The sequence below is a fragment of the Pteropus vampyrus genome, unplaced genomic scaffold (assembly GCF_000151845.1).
Source record: "Pteropus vampyrus isolate Shadow unplaced genomic scaffold, Pvam_2.0 Scaffold18, whole genome shotgun sequence".
In the NCBI taxonomy this organism is placed as follows: Eukaryota; Metazoa; Chordata; class Mammalia; order Chiroptera; family Pteropodidae; genus Pteropus; species Pteropus vampyrus.
In genome coordinates, this window is record NW_011888799.1 from 9,058,139 (window position 1) to 9,077,888 (window position 19,750).

At 34.5% G+C, this 19,750-nt stretch overlaps 1 protein-coding gene across 4 annotated transcripts in view; it reads right to left on the reverse strand.

Moving 5' to 3' along the window:
- Nucleotides 1-19,750, reverse strand: part of LOC105288516 (24-hydroxycholesterol 7-alpha-hydroxylase) — a 67,870-nt gene that overhangs the window by 19,128 nt on the left and 28,992 nt on the right. For 3 of the 4 annotated variants that reach the window (XM_011354783.2, XM_023527670.1, XM_023527671.1), the window contains exons 8-10: nucleotides 9,953-10,086; nucleotides 1,189-1,284; nucleotides 242-330 (exon numbers count right to left, since the gene is read on the reverse strand). In XM_011354783.2, the coding sequence (XP_011353085.1) occupies nucleotides 242-330; nucleotides 1,189-1,284; nucleotides 9,953-10,086 (319 nt within the window). Of the gene's footprint in view, nucleotides 1-241; nucleotides 331-1,188; nucleotides 1,285-7,986; nucleotides 8,197-9,952; nucleotides 10,087-19,750 lie in introns of those variants that run through there. The other variant, XM_023527672.1, reaches the window with a different exon arrangement.

Below are 19,750 nucleotides of genomic sequence, written 5' to 3' on the forward strand. Positions count from 1 at the left end.
TTTCACCTGGCAGCTAGAACTGTAATATTTTGTTCTCATGAGGTCTCCTATCAAAGCCCCTTTAGACATGCGCATGTATACATTGCACAATACCACTGGCCAACCTAACAAAATGTGGTCTCCTGGCTTTCCCTGTAGTTTGATAGTAAAGAAAAGAAAGAGTAAGCCAAAGCTTTCCCCCTCTGTGCCATCATCTTTCCATAGACTTTCTGGATAAATGTGGCCCAGCTGTCTCACTGACCTTCCCGGACATTGGTACTTCCCGCTTCCAAATGCCATGAAGCTGTCCAAGAAAACATGCTTCTCTAAATTTGCCTTTTTCCAGCGTTCCTGTGGGAAGAAAACATTTTTTTTTTTTCAAAATCAGTCTTATATAAATAAGCTCAACTTTATTTCTCCAGGCTAAAAATGACCTTGTACAGCTAATCCTTGCATATAAAATTGCAGGGTTGTTGGTAATTTTTTCCAACCTGTTATTAATATCAGCCACAATTACGTTTTTGGAACGTGAATAAATAAAAAAGTTTTAAAAAGAATTCTGTTAAGTGGTAAATTTAAATGACAATGTAAATCAACCACAGAATTGACCTTAGAGAGGAAGAATATTTACAATAAGGCCTCAGGCTCCATCATAGAACTGCCCCTGGTAATAAATTTAGTATTAAGATGCTGAGAGCGTTGCTATTGGAGAAAGCCTGGGATGCAAAATGAATACATCTGGATGCCATTTTTGACAGTTTTACCTAAAGGCAGAGAACAGACTAAATGACCTCTTAAAATTCTGTTCAGCCCTGTAACTCCCCAATTCTAAGAAAAAGCAGAACACAGTTTTAATTTGCTTTATTTTTAGTTTTTATACTCCTTGGAAACCAATAACAGGAACAATTGCCTGAAGAACGTGATATAAATCTTCTATTAGAACGAAGCAGATTTACTTTTAACATGCCCTGCTGGTTTCGGCTAAAAATTTATTTTAAAGTTGGTGAAGCTTATTCCAAAAACATTTCTATCTGGCTTGTAAATGTTACGTCGTCAATACTGCAAATCCAATCTGTACTTTGTAGTTTTAGTTACTAGAGAACTTTGCTTATTTAAATGACACAATCCTACTTAATTTATGAATTCATACTCCTGGCATAAAGAAAAATTAAAATCAAAGGACAATATATATTGAAAGAAAGAACTTACGGGTTTGAATGATTCAGGTTCAGGAAAATACTTTGGATTCCTATGTAGCCAAAATGGAGACAACATCAACAAGTCACCAGAAGGCACAGTGTAATTCTATGATAGAAAGTTGGTTCTGAGTCAATTTTTTGAAATCTGCTTTAAAGAGATTTTGGGTCATTAAAAATAATGCTACTACTATATTGTGGAGAAGCCATATACATTTTATAATCAATGGCCAAACAATCTAACTCTTTCCTGGATGGATAGTTTCTATTTTGCAACTTAGAGCAATGCCTGATTTTTAATTCAGACGATTAGTTACATGTACATATAAATCTAGTTACACGAGGGGAAAATATTATATAAGTGTGAAGATTTTAGAAACTAGTTTGAGTCCACTCCAATGCAGTTTTTGATGTTCAGTATTGGGGTTTGTGGCAAGTGTCCTCAATAATGGAAACCGCGGTGAGTCTCCACGTTCTGGAGCAGAAAATCTAAGTCTGAGACAGGACACTGGCCAGGGGCAGCAGGCATTCTGTCCCTGGAGACACTCGTGATGGTGTCAGGCCAAGGACAGTGAATTCTTTGTTTGTTTGCTTTTTTGCTCTAGCGGCAGCTGTTAGGGTGGAAAGAGTATTAAGACAACTGGTTCAGAAGACATAGGACGAAGCAAGTGTTGTATATTTATTTGGTTTTATGTTTGAGGATAAGCAGTGTGATTCTACAAATAGCAGAGTCTGCATGATTTTTCTCCATTCATGTTATAATAGGTTTTCATGATATATAACCAAGAACTAAAAACCATTTCATAAAATCCCCCTTACATCACCATGCTCAGAAACCATAGGATAAAGAGCACTCCCATGGTGTATGATCACTAGATAGCTACCAACTTTACAGAGGCGAAGCCTTTTTATTAGTAACTCCCATCTCCAATCATCAGAAGCCACATCCATTTTAACTGCATAATTTTGAATTGTCCTCAAGACATTTGCAAAACACTAGGTTCATATATCTAGAATTAGCACCTTACAATTAAAAACATGTCTTTTTACGGTAGCAGGGAGTGGAGTATGGGAGGGAGGGGTCATCATTTTTTAACCCAGGAGAACTCCTGTTGGCTCCAATGGGAGACGAGTATTGTTTGAATTTGGTAATTTCAGTACCAGGAGAACTGGAGAGAGTCAGATCCAAACCTTGGAAGCTAGTAATGCTTTTGCTAGTGCTCTCTTACTTATGAGATCCAAATCCTGTGTATTGGTTCTACCTCTGCTGGAACTGAGGCTAGAGAGGTCATGACTGATTCTGAAATCAGCGGGGGAGAGTCCTGATATGTCTGGGGCAGGGCAGGAGGCAGCCCTGGGACAGGCCTCCAGTCAGGACAACTGCTGCCCTTCCCTTCCTTCCCCATACTCTTTAGTGGTTGTTGACCTATGATTATGACTTGGAGGCTGGTGACTGCTATAGCTTACAAAGTGGGCTAGCAGAGAAAGACTTCTAATGGAGCCTCAGTAACAGCATTAACATTAGCAACAGGGAGGAGACCAGAAAGACATTCCTGCTGCAGCAGCAAATGCCAGGCTGACAAACAGCATAAAGGAATTTGAAGGCTAGTTGTATCAAAGGAACCCTCTGAGCAAACAGACATCATCATGTCCAGTGGAAACAGTGCCTGTCATTGTCTACATGACAGATGAGGAGAAAGATTAAGAGAAGGACAAAATAGTCATAGGACCAGAACATGGATCATTAGAAAAGTTAAGTCACACAACACAAACTCTCTGGGTTGCAACAACTGCATCTCTCAGATAGACAGAATTGAACCTGGCAAGCCTACTTCACAGAGATTCTGTGAGTCTAAATTAACTTCATCTGCTAGTCCAGAGAAGGGGCATTCTTGAAGAGGAAAGGTAAGGCAGGACTCTCTGTTGTAACTCAAGAAGGATGCTGAGAGCAAAGTGGGTGCAAGGAATGTAGAATCTTGAAGAGAAAGGAGGAGTCCTATAAAGGCAAAGCATCTATAGAAGGTCCAAAGCACTAAGGATTTCTCCTAGTACTTTAAAAATGAAAGAGTATATTCTTTTATGTGATTGAAAACATCTCTACAAAATTTTTGAAAAATTCAGAAAAATAGAAAAAACTAGAAAACAGAGTGCTGATAACAAAGACAGTCACCAATCGGCTAGACTTCTCTTCAGTACTTTTACCTAGTAAGTTTAGTTTTTGTTGTTGTTAATGTTGTTTTGAAATATAGTTTATATTCTACCAAATAATTTTTTAATCTTATTTTGTTCACTTAATATTGTAGCATAATATTTTTAAATTTTATATTGTATACTCACGAATAATTTTCTCTCCAATGGATATTGAGTCTTTCATTGAATAGATTAAACATGATTAATTTAATCATTATCTATCTTTTTTCTTTAATAAATAATGTCATCACAAGCATTTTCTTCCACAAAGCATTTTTCACGTAAAATCTTTTGACATAGATGTTCAGAAAACATAGGACATAAATATTTTTAAGGCTATTAATACACGTTACTCAATTTTTACTTCAAATTTTGTAGCAAAATATGTTTCTTACTACAATATTTGAAAGTGTCAATTTCATTGCCCTCTTATCTGCTAACCTGATATTTTTAGTTGGTTATGTGTTTGTTGTACATTTTTCATGTTATTTTCTTTTATAAACTTTTTGTGCTCATCATCTATCCTCATTAATCTATGTAATATTAGTATATTACTTATTAGTCTGTGAATCCTTTAAACATTAAAATTATTTACCCTTGTGTTGTACACATTGACATTTATTCTTAATTTTTGGTTTACACTTAATTTTGAGTTATACTTAAAAAGATAAGACATGTTAAATTGTGATATGATACATTCAAAGCTGTTTATTGGCTTTGTGGTTTTATTGATTAATCCTAAATTTAGAGAGCCTTCTTCTCTCTACAATAGTGGCTGTCAAAGGTGGTTTAGGGAATTCTGGGAGTCCCCAACACTTTTTCAGAGGATCTGCCAGGTCAAACATCATTTCTGGGCAAAAGACACATTCAAAGTGTAGGATAGACCAATGGTTTTTAATGGAGCTGAGTACAAAAAATTCACTGATGTATTTTCACCTGCAATTCAAACTTTAAAAGTAGGTTATGAGAACAAACAAACTTTTAAAAAAGTACCACCACTGAATTTTCGTGTAGTATCAAGGAATAGCCACAAATATCTGAAAAGTCTATCAAAATACCCTTTCTTTTTCTGGCTATATGTCTAAATGAGGCTAGATTTTCTTCATTTCCATCAATGAAAACAATTTATCTCAATAGACTGATTGCAGGCACACGTATTGTAATCAGATATCTTCTACTAGCAATGCATTAGATTTGCTAAAATTTAAAATGATGCTATTCTATTTTTTTTGTTTTGTTTTGGAAAATATAGTTATGTTTTATAAAACCATGCTATTAATTTAACATGTGATAGGTTTCTTATTCTTTTAAAATGAACTACTAAATAAATATTTTAATAATTTATTTCAGCTTTAGTTTCTAATACAGTAAGTATTGATAAATACGACTCACATAGACAAAAGCTCTTTGGGGTCCTCAATAATTTTGAAAAGTATAAAAAAATCCTGAGACCAAAATGATTGAAAAACCACAATGTTAAAAAAAAAAAGTACTCACTTTTAGCCAGTCTTGCCAACCCATATAGTAATTTCTTCCCTCTTTACTGACTTACGATAACTCATTTATACTTTAAATTCTTATGTACAAGGGGTTTTGTTTCTTTGTTATCTATCCAGTCTGTTCTATTGATCTGAACATCTGGTCTGACACCACTATCATGCTGTTTTAATTGCTGTAGTTTTATAACATGGTTTAATACCTAGAGAAGCTAATTAACATTCCTTAACTATTCATATTTTTAGTACTTCCTTATTTATTCTTTCCTGAGTATTCTTACAGATTAATTTATACTAAAAATATGAAACCTTGAAAAGAGTACAGGTAGAAGTTTATGAGTTTTTGAAAGGTGGCATAATAACAAGAAAGGAGTGGAGTAAATTAAAGAAAACAGGGAGTGTTTGTCCATTTTAATTTATGCCAAAAAATATAGAAAAGGTGTGGTTACAGGAGGAAAAATAAACAATGATACCCTGTTCAGACTACATAGGGGAAGAAAAGTGGGAGAATACTTCTAGCATTCATAGCAAGAAAGCTTGACCAGTTGTCCAATAGGAGAGAAAATATGAGCCTCTGTCACTATTCAACATAGGTGATCCCACATGAAATGTTTTCTATAATCCAAATTCCTGGGAACATGTTAGCATGTTCAGCAAAGACATTCCACCTGTTTTAGGAAATATGTGAAGCTTAAATGGATCACGCTGTGTGAATTTTTACTATGGAAATAATGAGCAATGAACACAAACATTTAGCTATAAGGATATTCATCTTTATGCTGTTTATAATAGTGAAAAAATGAAAGCCACATACATATTCAAGAATAGAGAACTGATTTAAAAATGTATATTATGTCCATGTATTAGATTATTATGCTGCAATTCAAACTTTAAAAGTAGGTTATGAGAAAATTAGAATAGTATGACCCTGACTGAATTTTGAAAAATGCACACACTACAGGAAAAAACATCTGAAATTATAATAATACCAAAGTGTTCACAGTAGGTACCTCTGAATTGTGAGATGATAAGCAATTTCTAATTTCTTCTTTCAGATTCTTTATATTGTCTCCTTTTTTTTCTAATTACCATGTATTATTTATGTAATAAGAAGAAAACCGTGCTGGTTATTTTTTTTGTTTTTTAAGTTGAAGTCTCATCTCCACAGGGAGAAATTCACAGTGATTAATTTGGGCCTCTCAAGATGAAAAGTTGTGTTTATAAAAGAAATAATAAGTATAGGAAACATGGCAGCTTTTACAAATATTAAGAAAATACTGTAAAAAATAGTGAAAGGAAGTGCTGGAACATTCTTGGAAAATGGCGGCCTGAGCACAAGTGTCTGTGGTTGTTCCACCATGAAGACAGCCATCACCAGCTAGTAGGGCTTAGAAGGAGACTGAATAGATCTGAGCCTCATGTCCTCTAGGAAGAAAGTGTGAGTGTGAAGAAGTGGAGATAAGAGAATATTAATATTTTTAAATAATTTATTGATTCATTTTGGATATCTATTATTTTTAATTAGAAAAATTTTACTGGGAATCCGTACATGTTGGACCTATAAAATAGTTCAGTTTCATTAGAGGATTATATGTTGTGAATCATAAATATGCTTATAGCCTTGGACCAGTAATCCACTACTGAAATATAATTCAAGGATAATTATTGAAAAGGGAAATGTACAAAATGCAAATAATTACCACATTAAAATAACCACAAAAGAAAACAATGTCAGGCAATAATTAAATATTTACGTTATCAATCCTATGGATTATTTTGTGGGTATTGAAATAAACATGAAAACACGCTAGATGCATGAAAGTGAAGAATAATGTTATAAATATTTTTTAAATGACAGATTTACACTATGACGAAACATAGATCACTGTATTAACGTCATATAGGATAACATTGGATAGTTGTAGTACGGTTAAGGAGATTGTGGGGGTTGTACATGCACGTGTGTGTGTGTGTGTGTGCATGCATGTGTGTTTGAGCATAGATGTTTCCTTTGGTAATGTTGGTGAAATAAGTAAAATTAATTTTGAAAACTATATGACGTTAATACCCTTAACAAAAGTTACAACACCCTCTGGTGGAACAAAATCCTGACAAGGATATGAGGTTAAAAGCTCTCTCAGAGCTACTTGCTTAAAGATAGAGAAGGGCTACAGAGGGTGTACGAGGTAGTGGAATATAGTGACTGAATCAGTACCAATGTTGAAGCCTGACCAGCAAACAAGAGAGTTGCATAGAAATTTTATAGTGAAAAACATTTGTGCCAATAACTTATGGTAAAATAAAAATATAAGGAAGAAGAAAATCAACTGAGTTATTGAAAACTAAAATGAGATAAGCAGGAAACTAACATCTGCCCAGTAGAAAACTCCTACTGTTAGAAGGGGAAAAAAGTGGGGCACATAAGATAGACTTTAGGTGGCAGTACAGTAAAAGATAAAGAAATAAAGGGTGACTGCAGTGTGGCAAGAGAACCGTAAGGACAAAGTAGTATTCATTTGAAGGAAGAAGTGTTGGGGTAAAACTATAATCAAGTAGTTAAAGATAAATGAGCAGCATAAGAATATGCTGCAGAAGACAAAAGGAACACAATTTTGGAAGAAGTGCATTATATTGGCTGGAAAGCGGGGTGTGCCTAACAGTTCTTGGTTTGTATCTGGGAAGAAAATCTATTTATGTAACACATTAAAACTTTCTTATTATTAAATTATGCCATAATGATCTCATCTATTTAGCTAATCGAAAGAGCAGAAGCTACGTGTTAGGTCTGAGATGAGGGGGTACAGAGTAGCCATATATGTGGCATGGCAGGCAGAACAACTGGTTCAAGAAGCACAAGATGGAATGTGTTGAAGACACAAAAACCACGCTGAAACTCATAAGAGAGAGAATAAATGCAAAAGCAACAGGAAAAAAATATCTACAAAAATTTAGATATGGGAATCCTTATGGGTTTTTTTTTTTCCCCCCTGTTTTGGTCATGGGCATAGTTAGAGATGAAATGGGAAATTTAAAGGAGAGACATTTCGTTGTAAAAAATAACTTGAAGAATGAGACCAGAAAAAGAAAATGAGAGAAAAAGAAAAAAATTAGGAGGAAAAAGAGGAAACTATACTGCTGATTTTATTGACTGGTTTTCATAATAATGTAGTAGGAAGGGAGGAAGGAAGAAGAGAAATGAGAGGAGGGAGGGTAGAGGAGAGAGGAAAGAAGAAAAGAAAGGAATATGAGTGTTTATGAGAAGGGGATAGGACAAGCACAAAACACCTTTTAAGAGATTGCCATGGCATAGAAAGCAGACGAAACAGTGCCCCGCCCTGAAAAAAATGTAAAGAAAACTACATTATTAGCGGAACAAATCAAACAACGTATAAAAAGAATTATACGCCATAATCACATGAGATTTACTCCAGGTATGAAAGGCTAGTTCAACACTCAAAAATCAGTAAATATAATCTACCACATCAACAGTTAAAAAAGAAAAAGCATATGACTCTATCAATTGATGTAGAAAAAGCACAGACAAAATCCAACACCCATTCATTATAAAATTCTCAGTTAATTAGAAATAGAGGGAAATTTTCTCAACTTGGTAAAGAGCATCTACAAAAAGCCTACAACTAACTTCATACTTAATGATGAAAGACTAAATGTTTTCTCCTTAAAATCAAAAACAAGGCAAGGATATCTGCTGTCACAACTATTATTCACCATAATACTGGAAGTTAGAGCCAGTGTAATAAGGCAAAAAGAAGAAATAAAAGGCATACAGATAGGAAAGAAAGAAATTACAATACTGTCTATATAGAAACTCCCCAGGAATCTACAAAAACACTCCTAGGACCAATAAATGAGTTTAGCAAAGTTGCAGCTACAAGGTCAACACAAAAATCAACTATATTTCTACAAACAATTGATGTACAATTGGGAATGAAAACTTAAAAAAAAACACGAAAACTTCAAACTAACTGAAATATTTAGATATAAATCTAACAAAACACGTGTAGGATATGCATGCTTAAAATAATTATCAAGATAGCAACTGGCAGATAAATTACTGTTTCGTAGTTCAGGCAATTATCTACTAGCCAGAATATAAATGAAGCTTAATAAAAGTTTAATAAAAACTATAATAATATTCAGAATAATAAATATATTGTTCTACTTAATTGTACCAAGTTGTTTGACTATTTCTTCTCCAAGCATATTCTTTTATACTTCTGAAGTAATTAAGAATTTATTTAAAAACAAAAATGGTTAAAATCCCACTAAAATTAAATGCTACATTTTATGTAAAATCAGTTAAACTAACAATGTCTCCCCTGAATTCAGCAAGTTGCAACTTTTATAAAACTTGGATTTTTTTTGTCTCTTTTGTGTTCTACTAAATTTTTCTGGTTTGAATCCAGGCGCTCTCAAGCTGTGTACTAAAAAAGCCCACAAGAGTGGAGGGCTGACTAAATGTGACCTATCTAAATAATGCAGGCTTTAAGTCAAATCATTCTGAAAAAATATTTTGTTCTGCCTGATTGATTCCTTGAATATTAAACTGGAGTTCTGTCACGTGCACATACTTTTCATGGTACGCTTAAGAATTTTCTCCTACTTTGCCCATAGAAAAGACCTCTCCCCCTCATTTAGTCACTGATTGCTAATATCAGTTGCTATTATTCATGACGTTCCTGCTCTCTGTTCCCACATCTGTAATCTATGGCCTGAAACTATCTTCTAGTTATCCTAAAGAACTTTCCTCACACATGAATTTCTCAACCTGGTAGTGCTCAGGAATACTTGGTTGGTTCAGCTCAGAAGAAACTATCCAGTCCACCTGCTTGATTGAAATAGGATTATATTAATTCCAATACAGAATCACATAGCCAAAATAAATATTAGAGGACTATTTTATTAGCTAATAAAATAGTCACCAAGGGACAAATATCTACACTAACAAAATGTTGCTACACAACTCTTATCAGTATCCTGTTCCAGGGTCATTTCGTGCTTAATGGAACTTAAGGAATTACCTAATAATATACGGGCAAAAAATAAACTTAAAACCAAACCAAAGCTCACCAAAATTTTAACTGGTTTCAGCACTTTTCTAGTAATGGCACCAGGGGCTCTTAAACGAGTGGTTTCCAAAATACACCATCTAATTAGAGGGAGTTTCTTCAAGTCATCCTCAGACACTTTAATCTTATCTTTACCTGTAAAGAGAATTAAAAAAGAAAATGAACTTAAAGAGGCCAGAAAGTGATTTTAGATAAGCTCATCAATACAGGTTAGATACTGCCTCTGACAACTAGTGTTAATATTACTATTAGTTTTTACATACCAAGTTTAGTAACTTATTGCTTTTTAAAAAAAATCATTTTCCTTTTACCAAGATGAAAAGTATGGCATAAAAAACTAAACCAATGTTGTTTACTGTAACATAATAGATTGGTATCCATTCTTGGTTCTCACAGTTCTCTCTCTATCAAATGACTAAGTCCTGGTCAGAAAGGTGTACAATTTTTACTCATTTCATTCTTTCTCGTCCAAATTCTCATTCCACTTAAGGAAACAGCAATAAAAGATTGACATCAAAAGCACAAAGTGAAAGATCTGAGAAGCCACCTGGCTTACTTCTTCTATCTCTTCTCTGCTGATTCATTTTTGTTTTTGCTCTTGTTTTCTTTTATAATCATACATTTCAGAAGGTCCCCTAAAATTATAAGAAAAGGGGTGACGGGGCACATGTATCTGATCTGGAATGATGATTTCTCTGAATACAGGTGCATCAAAAGTTCCTGATGTAACATGAACACCTCAGCTAATACTTAGACTAAAAGCACCTGAAAAAAAATTAGGGTTTTTATGACCCCAAATATGGTGAGGGCTTTCAGTCAAATTAGACAGTTTAGTTAATGGTATTTCAAGTAAAATGTTTGCATTCTAAATATTACTTTAAAACAGTTCAGTTTTCTATTTGTTTTTGACCATATTTATTTAATGAAAGTCAATAACATTGTCAGTTTAATTAAGTCGACTTTCTTATTTGCTTCCCAACTGTCTTGGGAATGAGTGGGTGAGAATGGAATGTAGGGACTCCATCCATGTCTCTCTTTGACTCTGGATGAGGCTTGTTCTGAAACAAAACTATTTTTCAGGAGAAGGCTGGGTGTGTGCTGCCTGGGAAATCCTGTCAGTACGTGTGGAATTCCTGGGGAGTCAGAAGAAAATGTCTTTGGTTAATGGAGTCTGGGAATCAGGGTGTTTGAACTCTGGTTCTACTAATGCCCATAGGGGTGTCTATACACCCCATTAAACTTGATAGATTCTTGAGCACAAGGCCAGGAGCCGAGTTAGGCTCTACCAGGGTTACAACAATTAAGGCGTTCTTGCAATATACTTAGTCTAGTAGGAGGTAAGAAACAAGTACATAGTTAAGTGGTATACAACACACGCAAGGAAACTATTCTGGGAGAGGTAAAATATTCTGAGATACTTAAAGCAGGAAGAGTTCACGTCCAACTAAAGGTAAAGCAAAATATTCTGTAAGTATCCTTCTCTGAAACTACAAATATAATGAGTTCCTTGCATGTAGTAAGCCACAGTAAATATATATGAACTAACGAATGGTCCAACTTCGACATGGGGAGATGGGTGAGTGGATATTTTAGGCAAACAAAAGAGGAAGAGCAAGGCCCTGAAAAAGTTTAGGCACGAGTAATAATGAAGTTTCTGACATCCTCTTAGAAAAAAATAGATTTTTAAAAGAGTTCTTACTACACTAATGAATTATAAAGTACAAAATAGTTTGTATTATATAATATAGAAACAAAAGCTTGTTTTGAGTTGAAAATAATATTTAAAATCTGTTATAACCTATAAATGTGTGAGAGATGTAGACTATACTTGGAAAATAAATGTTTTGATAAAATATTTTTAGTCTCTCAAATCCAAGTGTGATGTGGGAAAAATAAGGTAGCATTCTTGGAGTAGACAAGAAAAAGAAAATGAAATATGCTAAGTTTTTAAACATCTTTAGGTTAAAGACCTTTCTTATTATAACTCTTAGAAATGGCTCTGTACTCATACTGTGCATATTTCAATGCACATCTGTGATTTGTTCTTCCAGCATTTTGACTCTAAAATTAGAAGGCTCCACTTGGAAGAATGCCAAGGTAATCATCAAAAGGGCTAGAGCTTAACGTCAACCAAGATCAGTACGGAAGACATCCAGGGAGGAAACTATGGGTGATTTGGGGTAAAATTCAGAAACTGTGTTTAACTCATAGCATAAACACAATAAATGTAAAATCGAATCTCAGGATATCTGTAACCAAATAAAAGATGATTCTTATGTTCAGAAATAGCAAGAAATATTTCTAAAATATATATAGTTTTGGGATTCCACAGGCATGATGACATGCATAACACAGTAACTGTAAATTATATCTGTTCAGGATGTACAATAGATTAAAATTCTATTATTTCAGCCATTTATTTACTCAATAGAAATTTGCTTCATATCAGTTATGTGCTAGCCCAAGCAGAGGTGCTGTAAGAGACAGGATGAGAATAATACTAATTTATTGACCATCTAACGTCACAGATACTTTGGACCACACCATTTATTTCTCATAACTACCTGCCAGCTATAGAGCCTCAGAGAGGTTAATGTGTTGGAGCAGACAAACTTGAAAGTGTCATAGCAGTCTTCAAACCTATGTCTACATTGAAAAGCCTTACCCTTGTTCACTGTTCCTATTGCCTCCGCTAAGAGGAGAAAGGAATGAGAAAGATAGTTATTGCCTTAAAGGAGCTTGGATGCAAGGACACAAAATAAAAATCTAGATATAAATATCCATAACATAAGTTCTATAATCTAAGTGTCAGTGGTGTTCATCCCTCTCACCTAAGGCTGGAATTTCAGTTAAGCCTGGAAGGATGAGTGAGACTTACCCAGGCAGGAGGAAAAGTAACTTAAATACCAAAATTAATCATAAAAATAAGATTTCTTAGACTTAAAAAATATATACACACAAATCAAATAGAATCACCAAAGTAAGTCCTTCTTTGAGAGACAGCTCCTCTGGTTCCTTAATATTTAAGCCCCTTCTCCTTATGCACACGTGCGAGTACACACACACACACACACACACACACACACACACGCACGCACAGTAAATAAATCAATGTATAAAATATAAAACATAAAAATTCTGTTCCTATAGTCCTAGAGTAAAATTACATGAAGATTTAACTAATAATTTTGGGAAAATAATTAACGTTTTGACAGAAAAGAAGGGGAATGGTAGGTTATTCATTGAGTCATTCAGACCTTTTGAGATAAAATTCTGAGGAGACTGAATCAGAAGGTGAGGTTGCACAGTGCGGTTGAAAACTGAGGAGGCCCTGCGCTTCCCCACAGATGAAAGACAGGTGTATATACTACCAAGGGGCACATGGAAAGATGCAGAGATGCAAATAATAAACTCTACTGAAATTTAAAGAGTGCATTCCTATACATTCCATTATTTCTTTCTTTATTTCTGAAAGCATGGATTCTCAGCTCTCTTTGTTGTTCTATGCTGTGAAGTAAGTTTTCCTTCACAGAGGTTGCCTTTTCATATTTGGAGAACAGTTTCTTTAAAATATTTAGAGTTAAAATATGTGTAAAGGGTCTTAGTACACATGAAGAACAAACCTGGGATAAAAATGCATGACATAAAGTTTGAAAATAAAAAAACTGATGTAATAACATTAAATAATGATCCCCACCAAAATTTGGTAAAAAATATTTACTTACCAAATTTTATAATAATTTATTTTAAAAGTAAAATCAAATAAAAGTTAGTGTTTAGATTGTTATTCAGGAAATTATGTAATAGCTTTGAAAAAAATACAGCATTTCTATGACTTCTAATCAAAGATAATGAAACAGTGACATCAATTGCTGACAGAGAATAAGGGCAGAAAACTATTCTCAACCACAGACCTCAAGATAAGTACCTGAAAAACAAAATCGGTTTTTAGAGAACAAAGTTAAAGAGAAAGAGTAAATAAAAAATTTATAGTATGACAGAGGGGAATAAAGGAGTACCTTATATTCTTCCCTTTATTTCAAGAATTTAAAAAATTTCAATATTTTAAGTAATGTTCAAAAATTCAGTTTAAAAAAATTATACCTCAACTTTATTCCAGGAATATTTTCAATATTGCTGTTTTCTTCTCAGAAGAAATCTATATTCACTGAAAAATGTTAGCACATCTCAAGTAAGAGAAATTGAGTGGATAGAATGCCCTGAAGTAGATAATACCATTTACAATAGGTTTTATATCTCAAATGACCCTATAACAGTTATTTATAAGTAGTGACTGGTTACAGATTTCTGAAAATTTTCAGTGAGATGAAGATTTGTTTGTTGATTTGTCTCCCAAATGTGAAAAGCAATAAACCCCTTTCTACAATTATTCTTTTAAATTTGAAAAGAAATACGGTGAAAATGATCTTTGATTATCACAAAGGAACATCAATTTTAAATTTTGATGAAAGGCCCCAATGATTTTTCCCTCCTTCAAACATGTATTTCTCTCTCCTCCTGAGCGCTAAGAGATAGTGAGAGAAATGCCTAGAACAGTAAACCAGAATTCTGAAACACAGTAGCAGAGAGAGGAAGAGAAGAAATGCCTAAAGAAATGAGTAAATAAGGTTGCAGAGATAGGTTAATTAAGCAAGAGACAGATTTGAGGTACTTAATTACTCTAAACAATAAAACGCAGGTTTTTCCTAATGTGGCAAATTATATTTTAGGCCTGGACCTTCTCTACTGATATCAGTAGGTCACAGATTAAAAAGATTTAAAAGTATGTCAAGAAAGGGAGAGGTCGTTTTGCTCTTAAGAAAGGAGAGAGTGATGGAGAGGTAACTAGGCAGTGAGGCCTGAGGAATAAACAGGGCTTTGCTTGTGTAGAAAAGTTGAACTTTGTAAAAAGGTAGCCTACCATGAAAGAGGGTCCTCCAATCTCTAGTCCTTCTCCCTCCCCTCTTTCTCTCCTCCCTACATTCTTGCCTTTTTCCTTTTCCCTCTTGTGAAATGCCCAGATTCTTCTGCATATAGCAGAAGGTGACTCTGGATTTACAGCCTCTGAAGACAGAGAATGGGAGTTTATTGGGCATCTAAAATAATTAGGGAGGAAATGCAATTTTTTGAGAGAGAGAGAGAGAGAGAGAGAGAGAGAGAGAGAGCGCGCAAGAGCGAAATTAAAGAAAGAGTAGAATGGGTCCCTGTTAGTTATGTCCTGCTGCCTCATTCAGATATCTCATAAAAACCTCTGGAATGTGAAGGGGCTGATAGAAGGAGGTCCACACAGGCAAGCTCCAGATTTGAGAACACATAGGCGAAAAATATTTCCACCCTTCTTGAAAACACAAGGCTGGCCCCTACCATATCAAGCAAATTGTAAACTTGTTATGCTGAGACCCTTCAAAAACTCAAATTTCAAAAACAATATTTTGTGTTATCGCCCCAATATTTCTTTAATAGAGAAAACAGATGTACCCTTTGGGGTTTTATCTTAAAAAACATTAACTTCCTTTCTTACTGTACATATACATTATTGTACAAGTTCTATGAGACACAATTCTGTGAGAAAGATATTAAGTTAAATTTATAGAAAATTCAAGAGAGAGGTGAGAGTAGATGAAAGATTGTAAGTATATGATAGCCTATGAAGTTAAATGCTTTTTAGTTCACTGCTGTTTCCTATGAATTTTTTATAGGTAGAATCTCTCCAATGAATGTAGGTTTCTAGAATATTAATTCATTGCCAATGTTGACAGTTTAGGAATTTTTGCCTCAAGAATGTGAAACAGAATGGAAAAGTTACTTTTTTCCTTTTATTTTTTTTTAGTTTTGAAATAAAAGACTGATTTTGCTTTTTGTTGGCAAAAGGTGAACAGATAAGGATCATAATGATCAACTGTGTTTCCTGTGCCAACTGTGTTCTCTTTTGTTAAAAGCAGCATTATAATCAGCTTTATGATCTGGTAGGGCAAACCTGGCCTTACAAGTTTATAGTTCTAATAATTTCGATGTCTAATCAAATCTACTCTTCAAAAAATATTTAAGTAATTTAATTTCCCCTCCCCACAAAATTGGAATTCCTATTATAATTAAATGTATATTAATTTTAAAAGCATTGGCATTTTTGTGACATTAAACCTTCCCATATAGAAAATGATACGCTTTTTTATGTTGCTTTTTTAAAAATACATGTTTTCATAAAATGTTATAATTCTTCCACACGATCGTACCCCAACTGAATTTCTTTAGGCAAGAGAAATACCTGTTAGATGAATAGAAAGAGCAGATGTCAACAGTAAGGAAGGCATAAAAAGAAGTTTAAGGTATTTGTGGTGGAGACAGACTGGGGAAAGCAAAGAATAAGCCTGGGGATTTCCCACAGACTCTGAATATAGGTTTTGGGGGTTTAAGGATCATAGCTGCAGGCTAGCAAGCCACATCTCCTTCAACCCTTCCCCTCTAAACACTAGCTTCTTCCAAATACCTCACATATTTCTGAGCTGCCAGCTCTGGTTCTTCTGACTTTCCAGGGGATGGATTTGGCTTTTTGGCATTGGAAGGATTTAGAAAAAAAAAATTTATTATCAAAGACACACATTCCTATTGTTGGGAAAGGCAGTCTCCCGTGCAGAGTCTTTCAACCCCAACTCAATCACATGAAAATGAGCCTTCAGCCTGGAACACTTCCTTACCAGGAGATAAAGCACCTACAACTATGGGGCTGGGCTTATCACCTTGTATGGGAATATCTTTCTTTGTTTCAGGCACAGTGAGTACTCTTTTGTCTCTGTTTCAAGTGTGTGCAGCATATGGTACCTGACCAATTCCACTGTTATAGCAGTCCTCTAATGGGAGGGAATGGGCTTCCTTTCATTGTGGCATGTGAATACAACATTGTTCCATCCAGAGTTTCACTGCATTGTGTTTTCCTTGGCAACTCTGATACCCAGATGCAGTGGCAAAAGTATTTGGAGTCCTCCCCTGGGACTGATATCCAGTGCCTGGTACTCTGCCTGACACTTATTGATAAATTATAAGCAATAAGCTTTTGGAGGTAGACTCTGCTCAGCTGCTTCAGTTTGGTCTTTCTAATTACAGAGTAAGTATGAAAGAGGCAGTGATAACAGTTGATTAAGAAAGATACCAAGGATCGCAATATTGCTTGGAACAGGTTATTAAGACTAATGGAAGACAAGGAGTTAAGACTCGACAGACTGACCCTCCCCACCCGTTCTTCCATCTGTACATGCTGCTATAAAAATATATGAATCTTGTTCTATCATTTCAAGAAAAGTTTAATGCTACTATATCAAGTCAATCATGTAAGATTCTCTTCTGAACGAATACCTCATGCTACTTTCAGAAATACTTCTTTCATATATTAAAAAGAGGTTATAAATTTCTCTATTTACAGGAATAAAAAATTAAGACTGCTTTATAATCATGACACTTTTTAAAGAAATAAAGAACATAAGACTTTATTTATAATAAATAAAAGATGAGATATTAACTAAACCAATCGACAATGGGAAGATAATAAAATGTAAAATAAATTTTGATCTAGAAATATTCTTTATTTATAAACTCTGCATAATGATTCTAAATTTGGATTGTGCTCCTTGGAGAGATGTTGGCCCATCTTAAAGACCTTAACCTCAGTAGTTTCAAAGAGGAAAACATAATCCAAATGGCTGAATAATTCTCCAATAGAACACTCAGAAAAAAGAAATGCATATGAATGAAAAATGTATAGGATGAATCAAGCAGATTAACAGTGCTGCGCTGGGGCGAGATAGTGGAGACTTAATGAAACAAGAAGTGCCAGCGTAGGACCTTCTCCAAGCTTGTAAATTTCAACAGGGATATCAAATAATCTACAGCTATCAGAGGCATCTTTTCTCTCTTGTCGAAACTAGGCAATAAAGGAGGAGAGAATGATTTCACACAAAATCTCCCAAGATAGAGCGTCACAAGACATACCTCAGGGTTAAAGGCAGAAAACGGTGGTGGACATGTGGCCTCCTGGGAAATCTCTCATGGGCTAGAAATCATACTAGCAAGCCTGACCTCAGTCTCTGTGTCTAAGTTAGTGGATCAGAAAGTAACAAGTTATCACTCTCAAATGACACCATCTTGGTCTTTAAGGCCAAGCAGAAAAGAATATAAGAAAAGAATCATTTCAGATGAAATCTGCATTTGCAAATACTTTCTTAGGTAATCTATGTATGCTCTTCAAGGTTGATGAATAAGAAGTAATTTGTGAGAAGCTCTGGCATAATTTAATGTTTTCTGAGTCCATTCCAGGATTTTAAAAGCTGGGTAACCAAAGGAAAATAAGACTATGTAAGAGCTCTCCTGTACAATATGCTATAACCTCTAAAATCTCCATATTAGGTTCATATTGTCAGGCAACCAGCAGGAGTGGAGAGAATTTTCTTTTCAATAAAATAATTTTCCTCTGTTTATAACTCCATTGGAGGACCCTTGGCTCTGCTACTTGATCTCTTTCAATATTTTGGTGAACACACAATGAGTGCAAAGAATCTATCACAGCCACAGCTCTGGCTCTCAGCCATTAAGCCCTGCAGGCTAAAGAGGAGTAATGAGAGTGAGCTTCTTCTGTTAGCTGGAGTGACTCGGGTCTTTGATATGCCATAATCAGGTCCTCTGAAAATGTTATTGGTTGGCAAGATGGTACTTGGGACACACCCAAGTGGATAGAAGTTACCTACAAGTTGTAATATGGGTAAAAAAGAACATCAGCATAGGATCTGAGCTTCACTTATCACACTGATAGTTTTTATACTTGTTTTTAATTGCAAACAGAGACAGAATCTTTTCTCACTAGTATATGGTGAGTATAGCCATCTGAGTCAATGTCGCCATGTAATAGCATCTCGCTGTTTGACCGTGTTGGTATGTTCCCAGTCAGGATTTTTACTAAATCAGAACAGAGTGGTTCCAAAAAACATTATTGTTGGTTCTGAGTAAATTTTTTCTTTTATTCAAAGTCACACAATTAGGAAGTAACAGAATTGAAACTCATGAATCAAATTTCTAACTCTAACCTAATGAAAATAATGCACAAATCATGACTTTCTGTAAGATATGAATTGATTCTATGCAGATGCATTTCTATTACCTAGCTTGATTCACTGTAATTAACAGAAAACAGTTCATTATTTTTTTCTTTAAATATCTGCACAATAAAACTGAATGGCCAAAAAAAATATTGTGCTATATACGCTACCCTACATTAAAAAGATATGCAACCAGTTAAAAAATTCAAGTGCATTTCTATTTGTTTTTAAGACAGAATGACCTTCTGCTGGTGGGTAGATACTCATAGTGAGACTCTGAATTAGAAAGGAACATTACTTTAAAACACAGCCTAAACAGGACCCAAATGTTAATGCCTGGGAGTGCTTTAGGTCAGTCACTCATATGTAACTATTTATGCTGTGTTTATTAGTCTTTTACAATCTAGTAATCCTTTAGCACTTATCTTGAAAAAACAAAGTATAATAAAGCTAAAAATGCAAGAAGCACCTAAATATGTACTCCTATATTTTAACTAAAATTAAAAAGATACGTAAATCATAATGGTAGGTTAATGAAATACTACTTAAACAAATTAAAATGTAGATATGTAAATAAATAAAATTGAATGTCATAACATGTAGTTTGATGTTAAAATGAAAAACTAAATAACTTAATTTTCTTCTTCAGCTCTACGGATACAGCAACATTCACTGTATTGAGAATAGATCAAACCCGATAGGAAAAGGAAGAGATT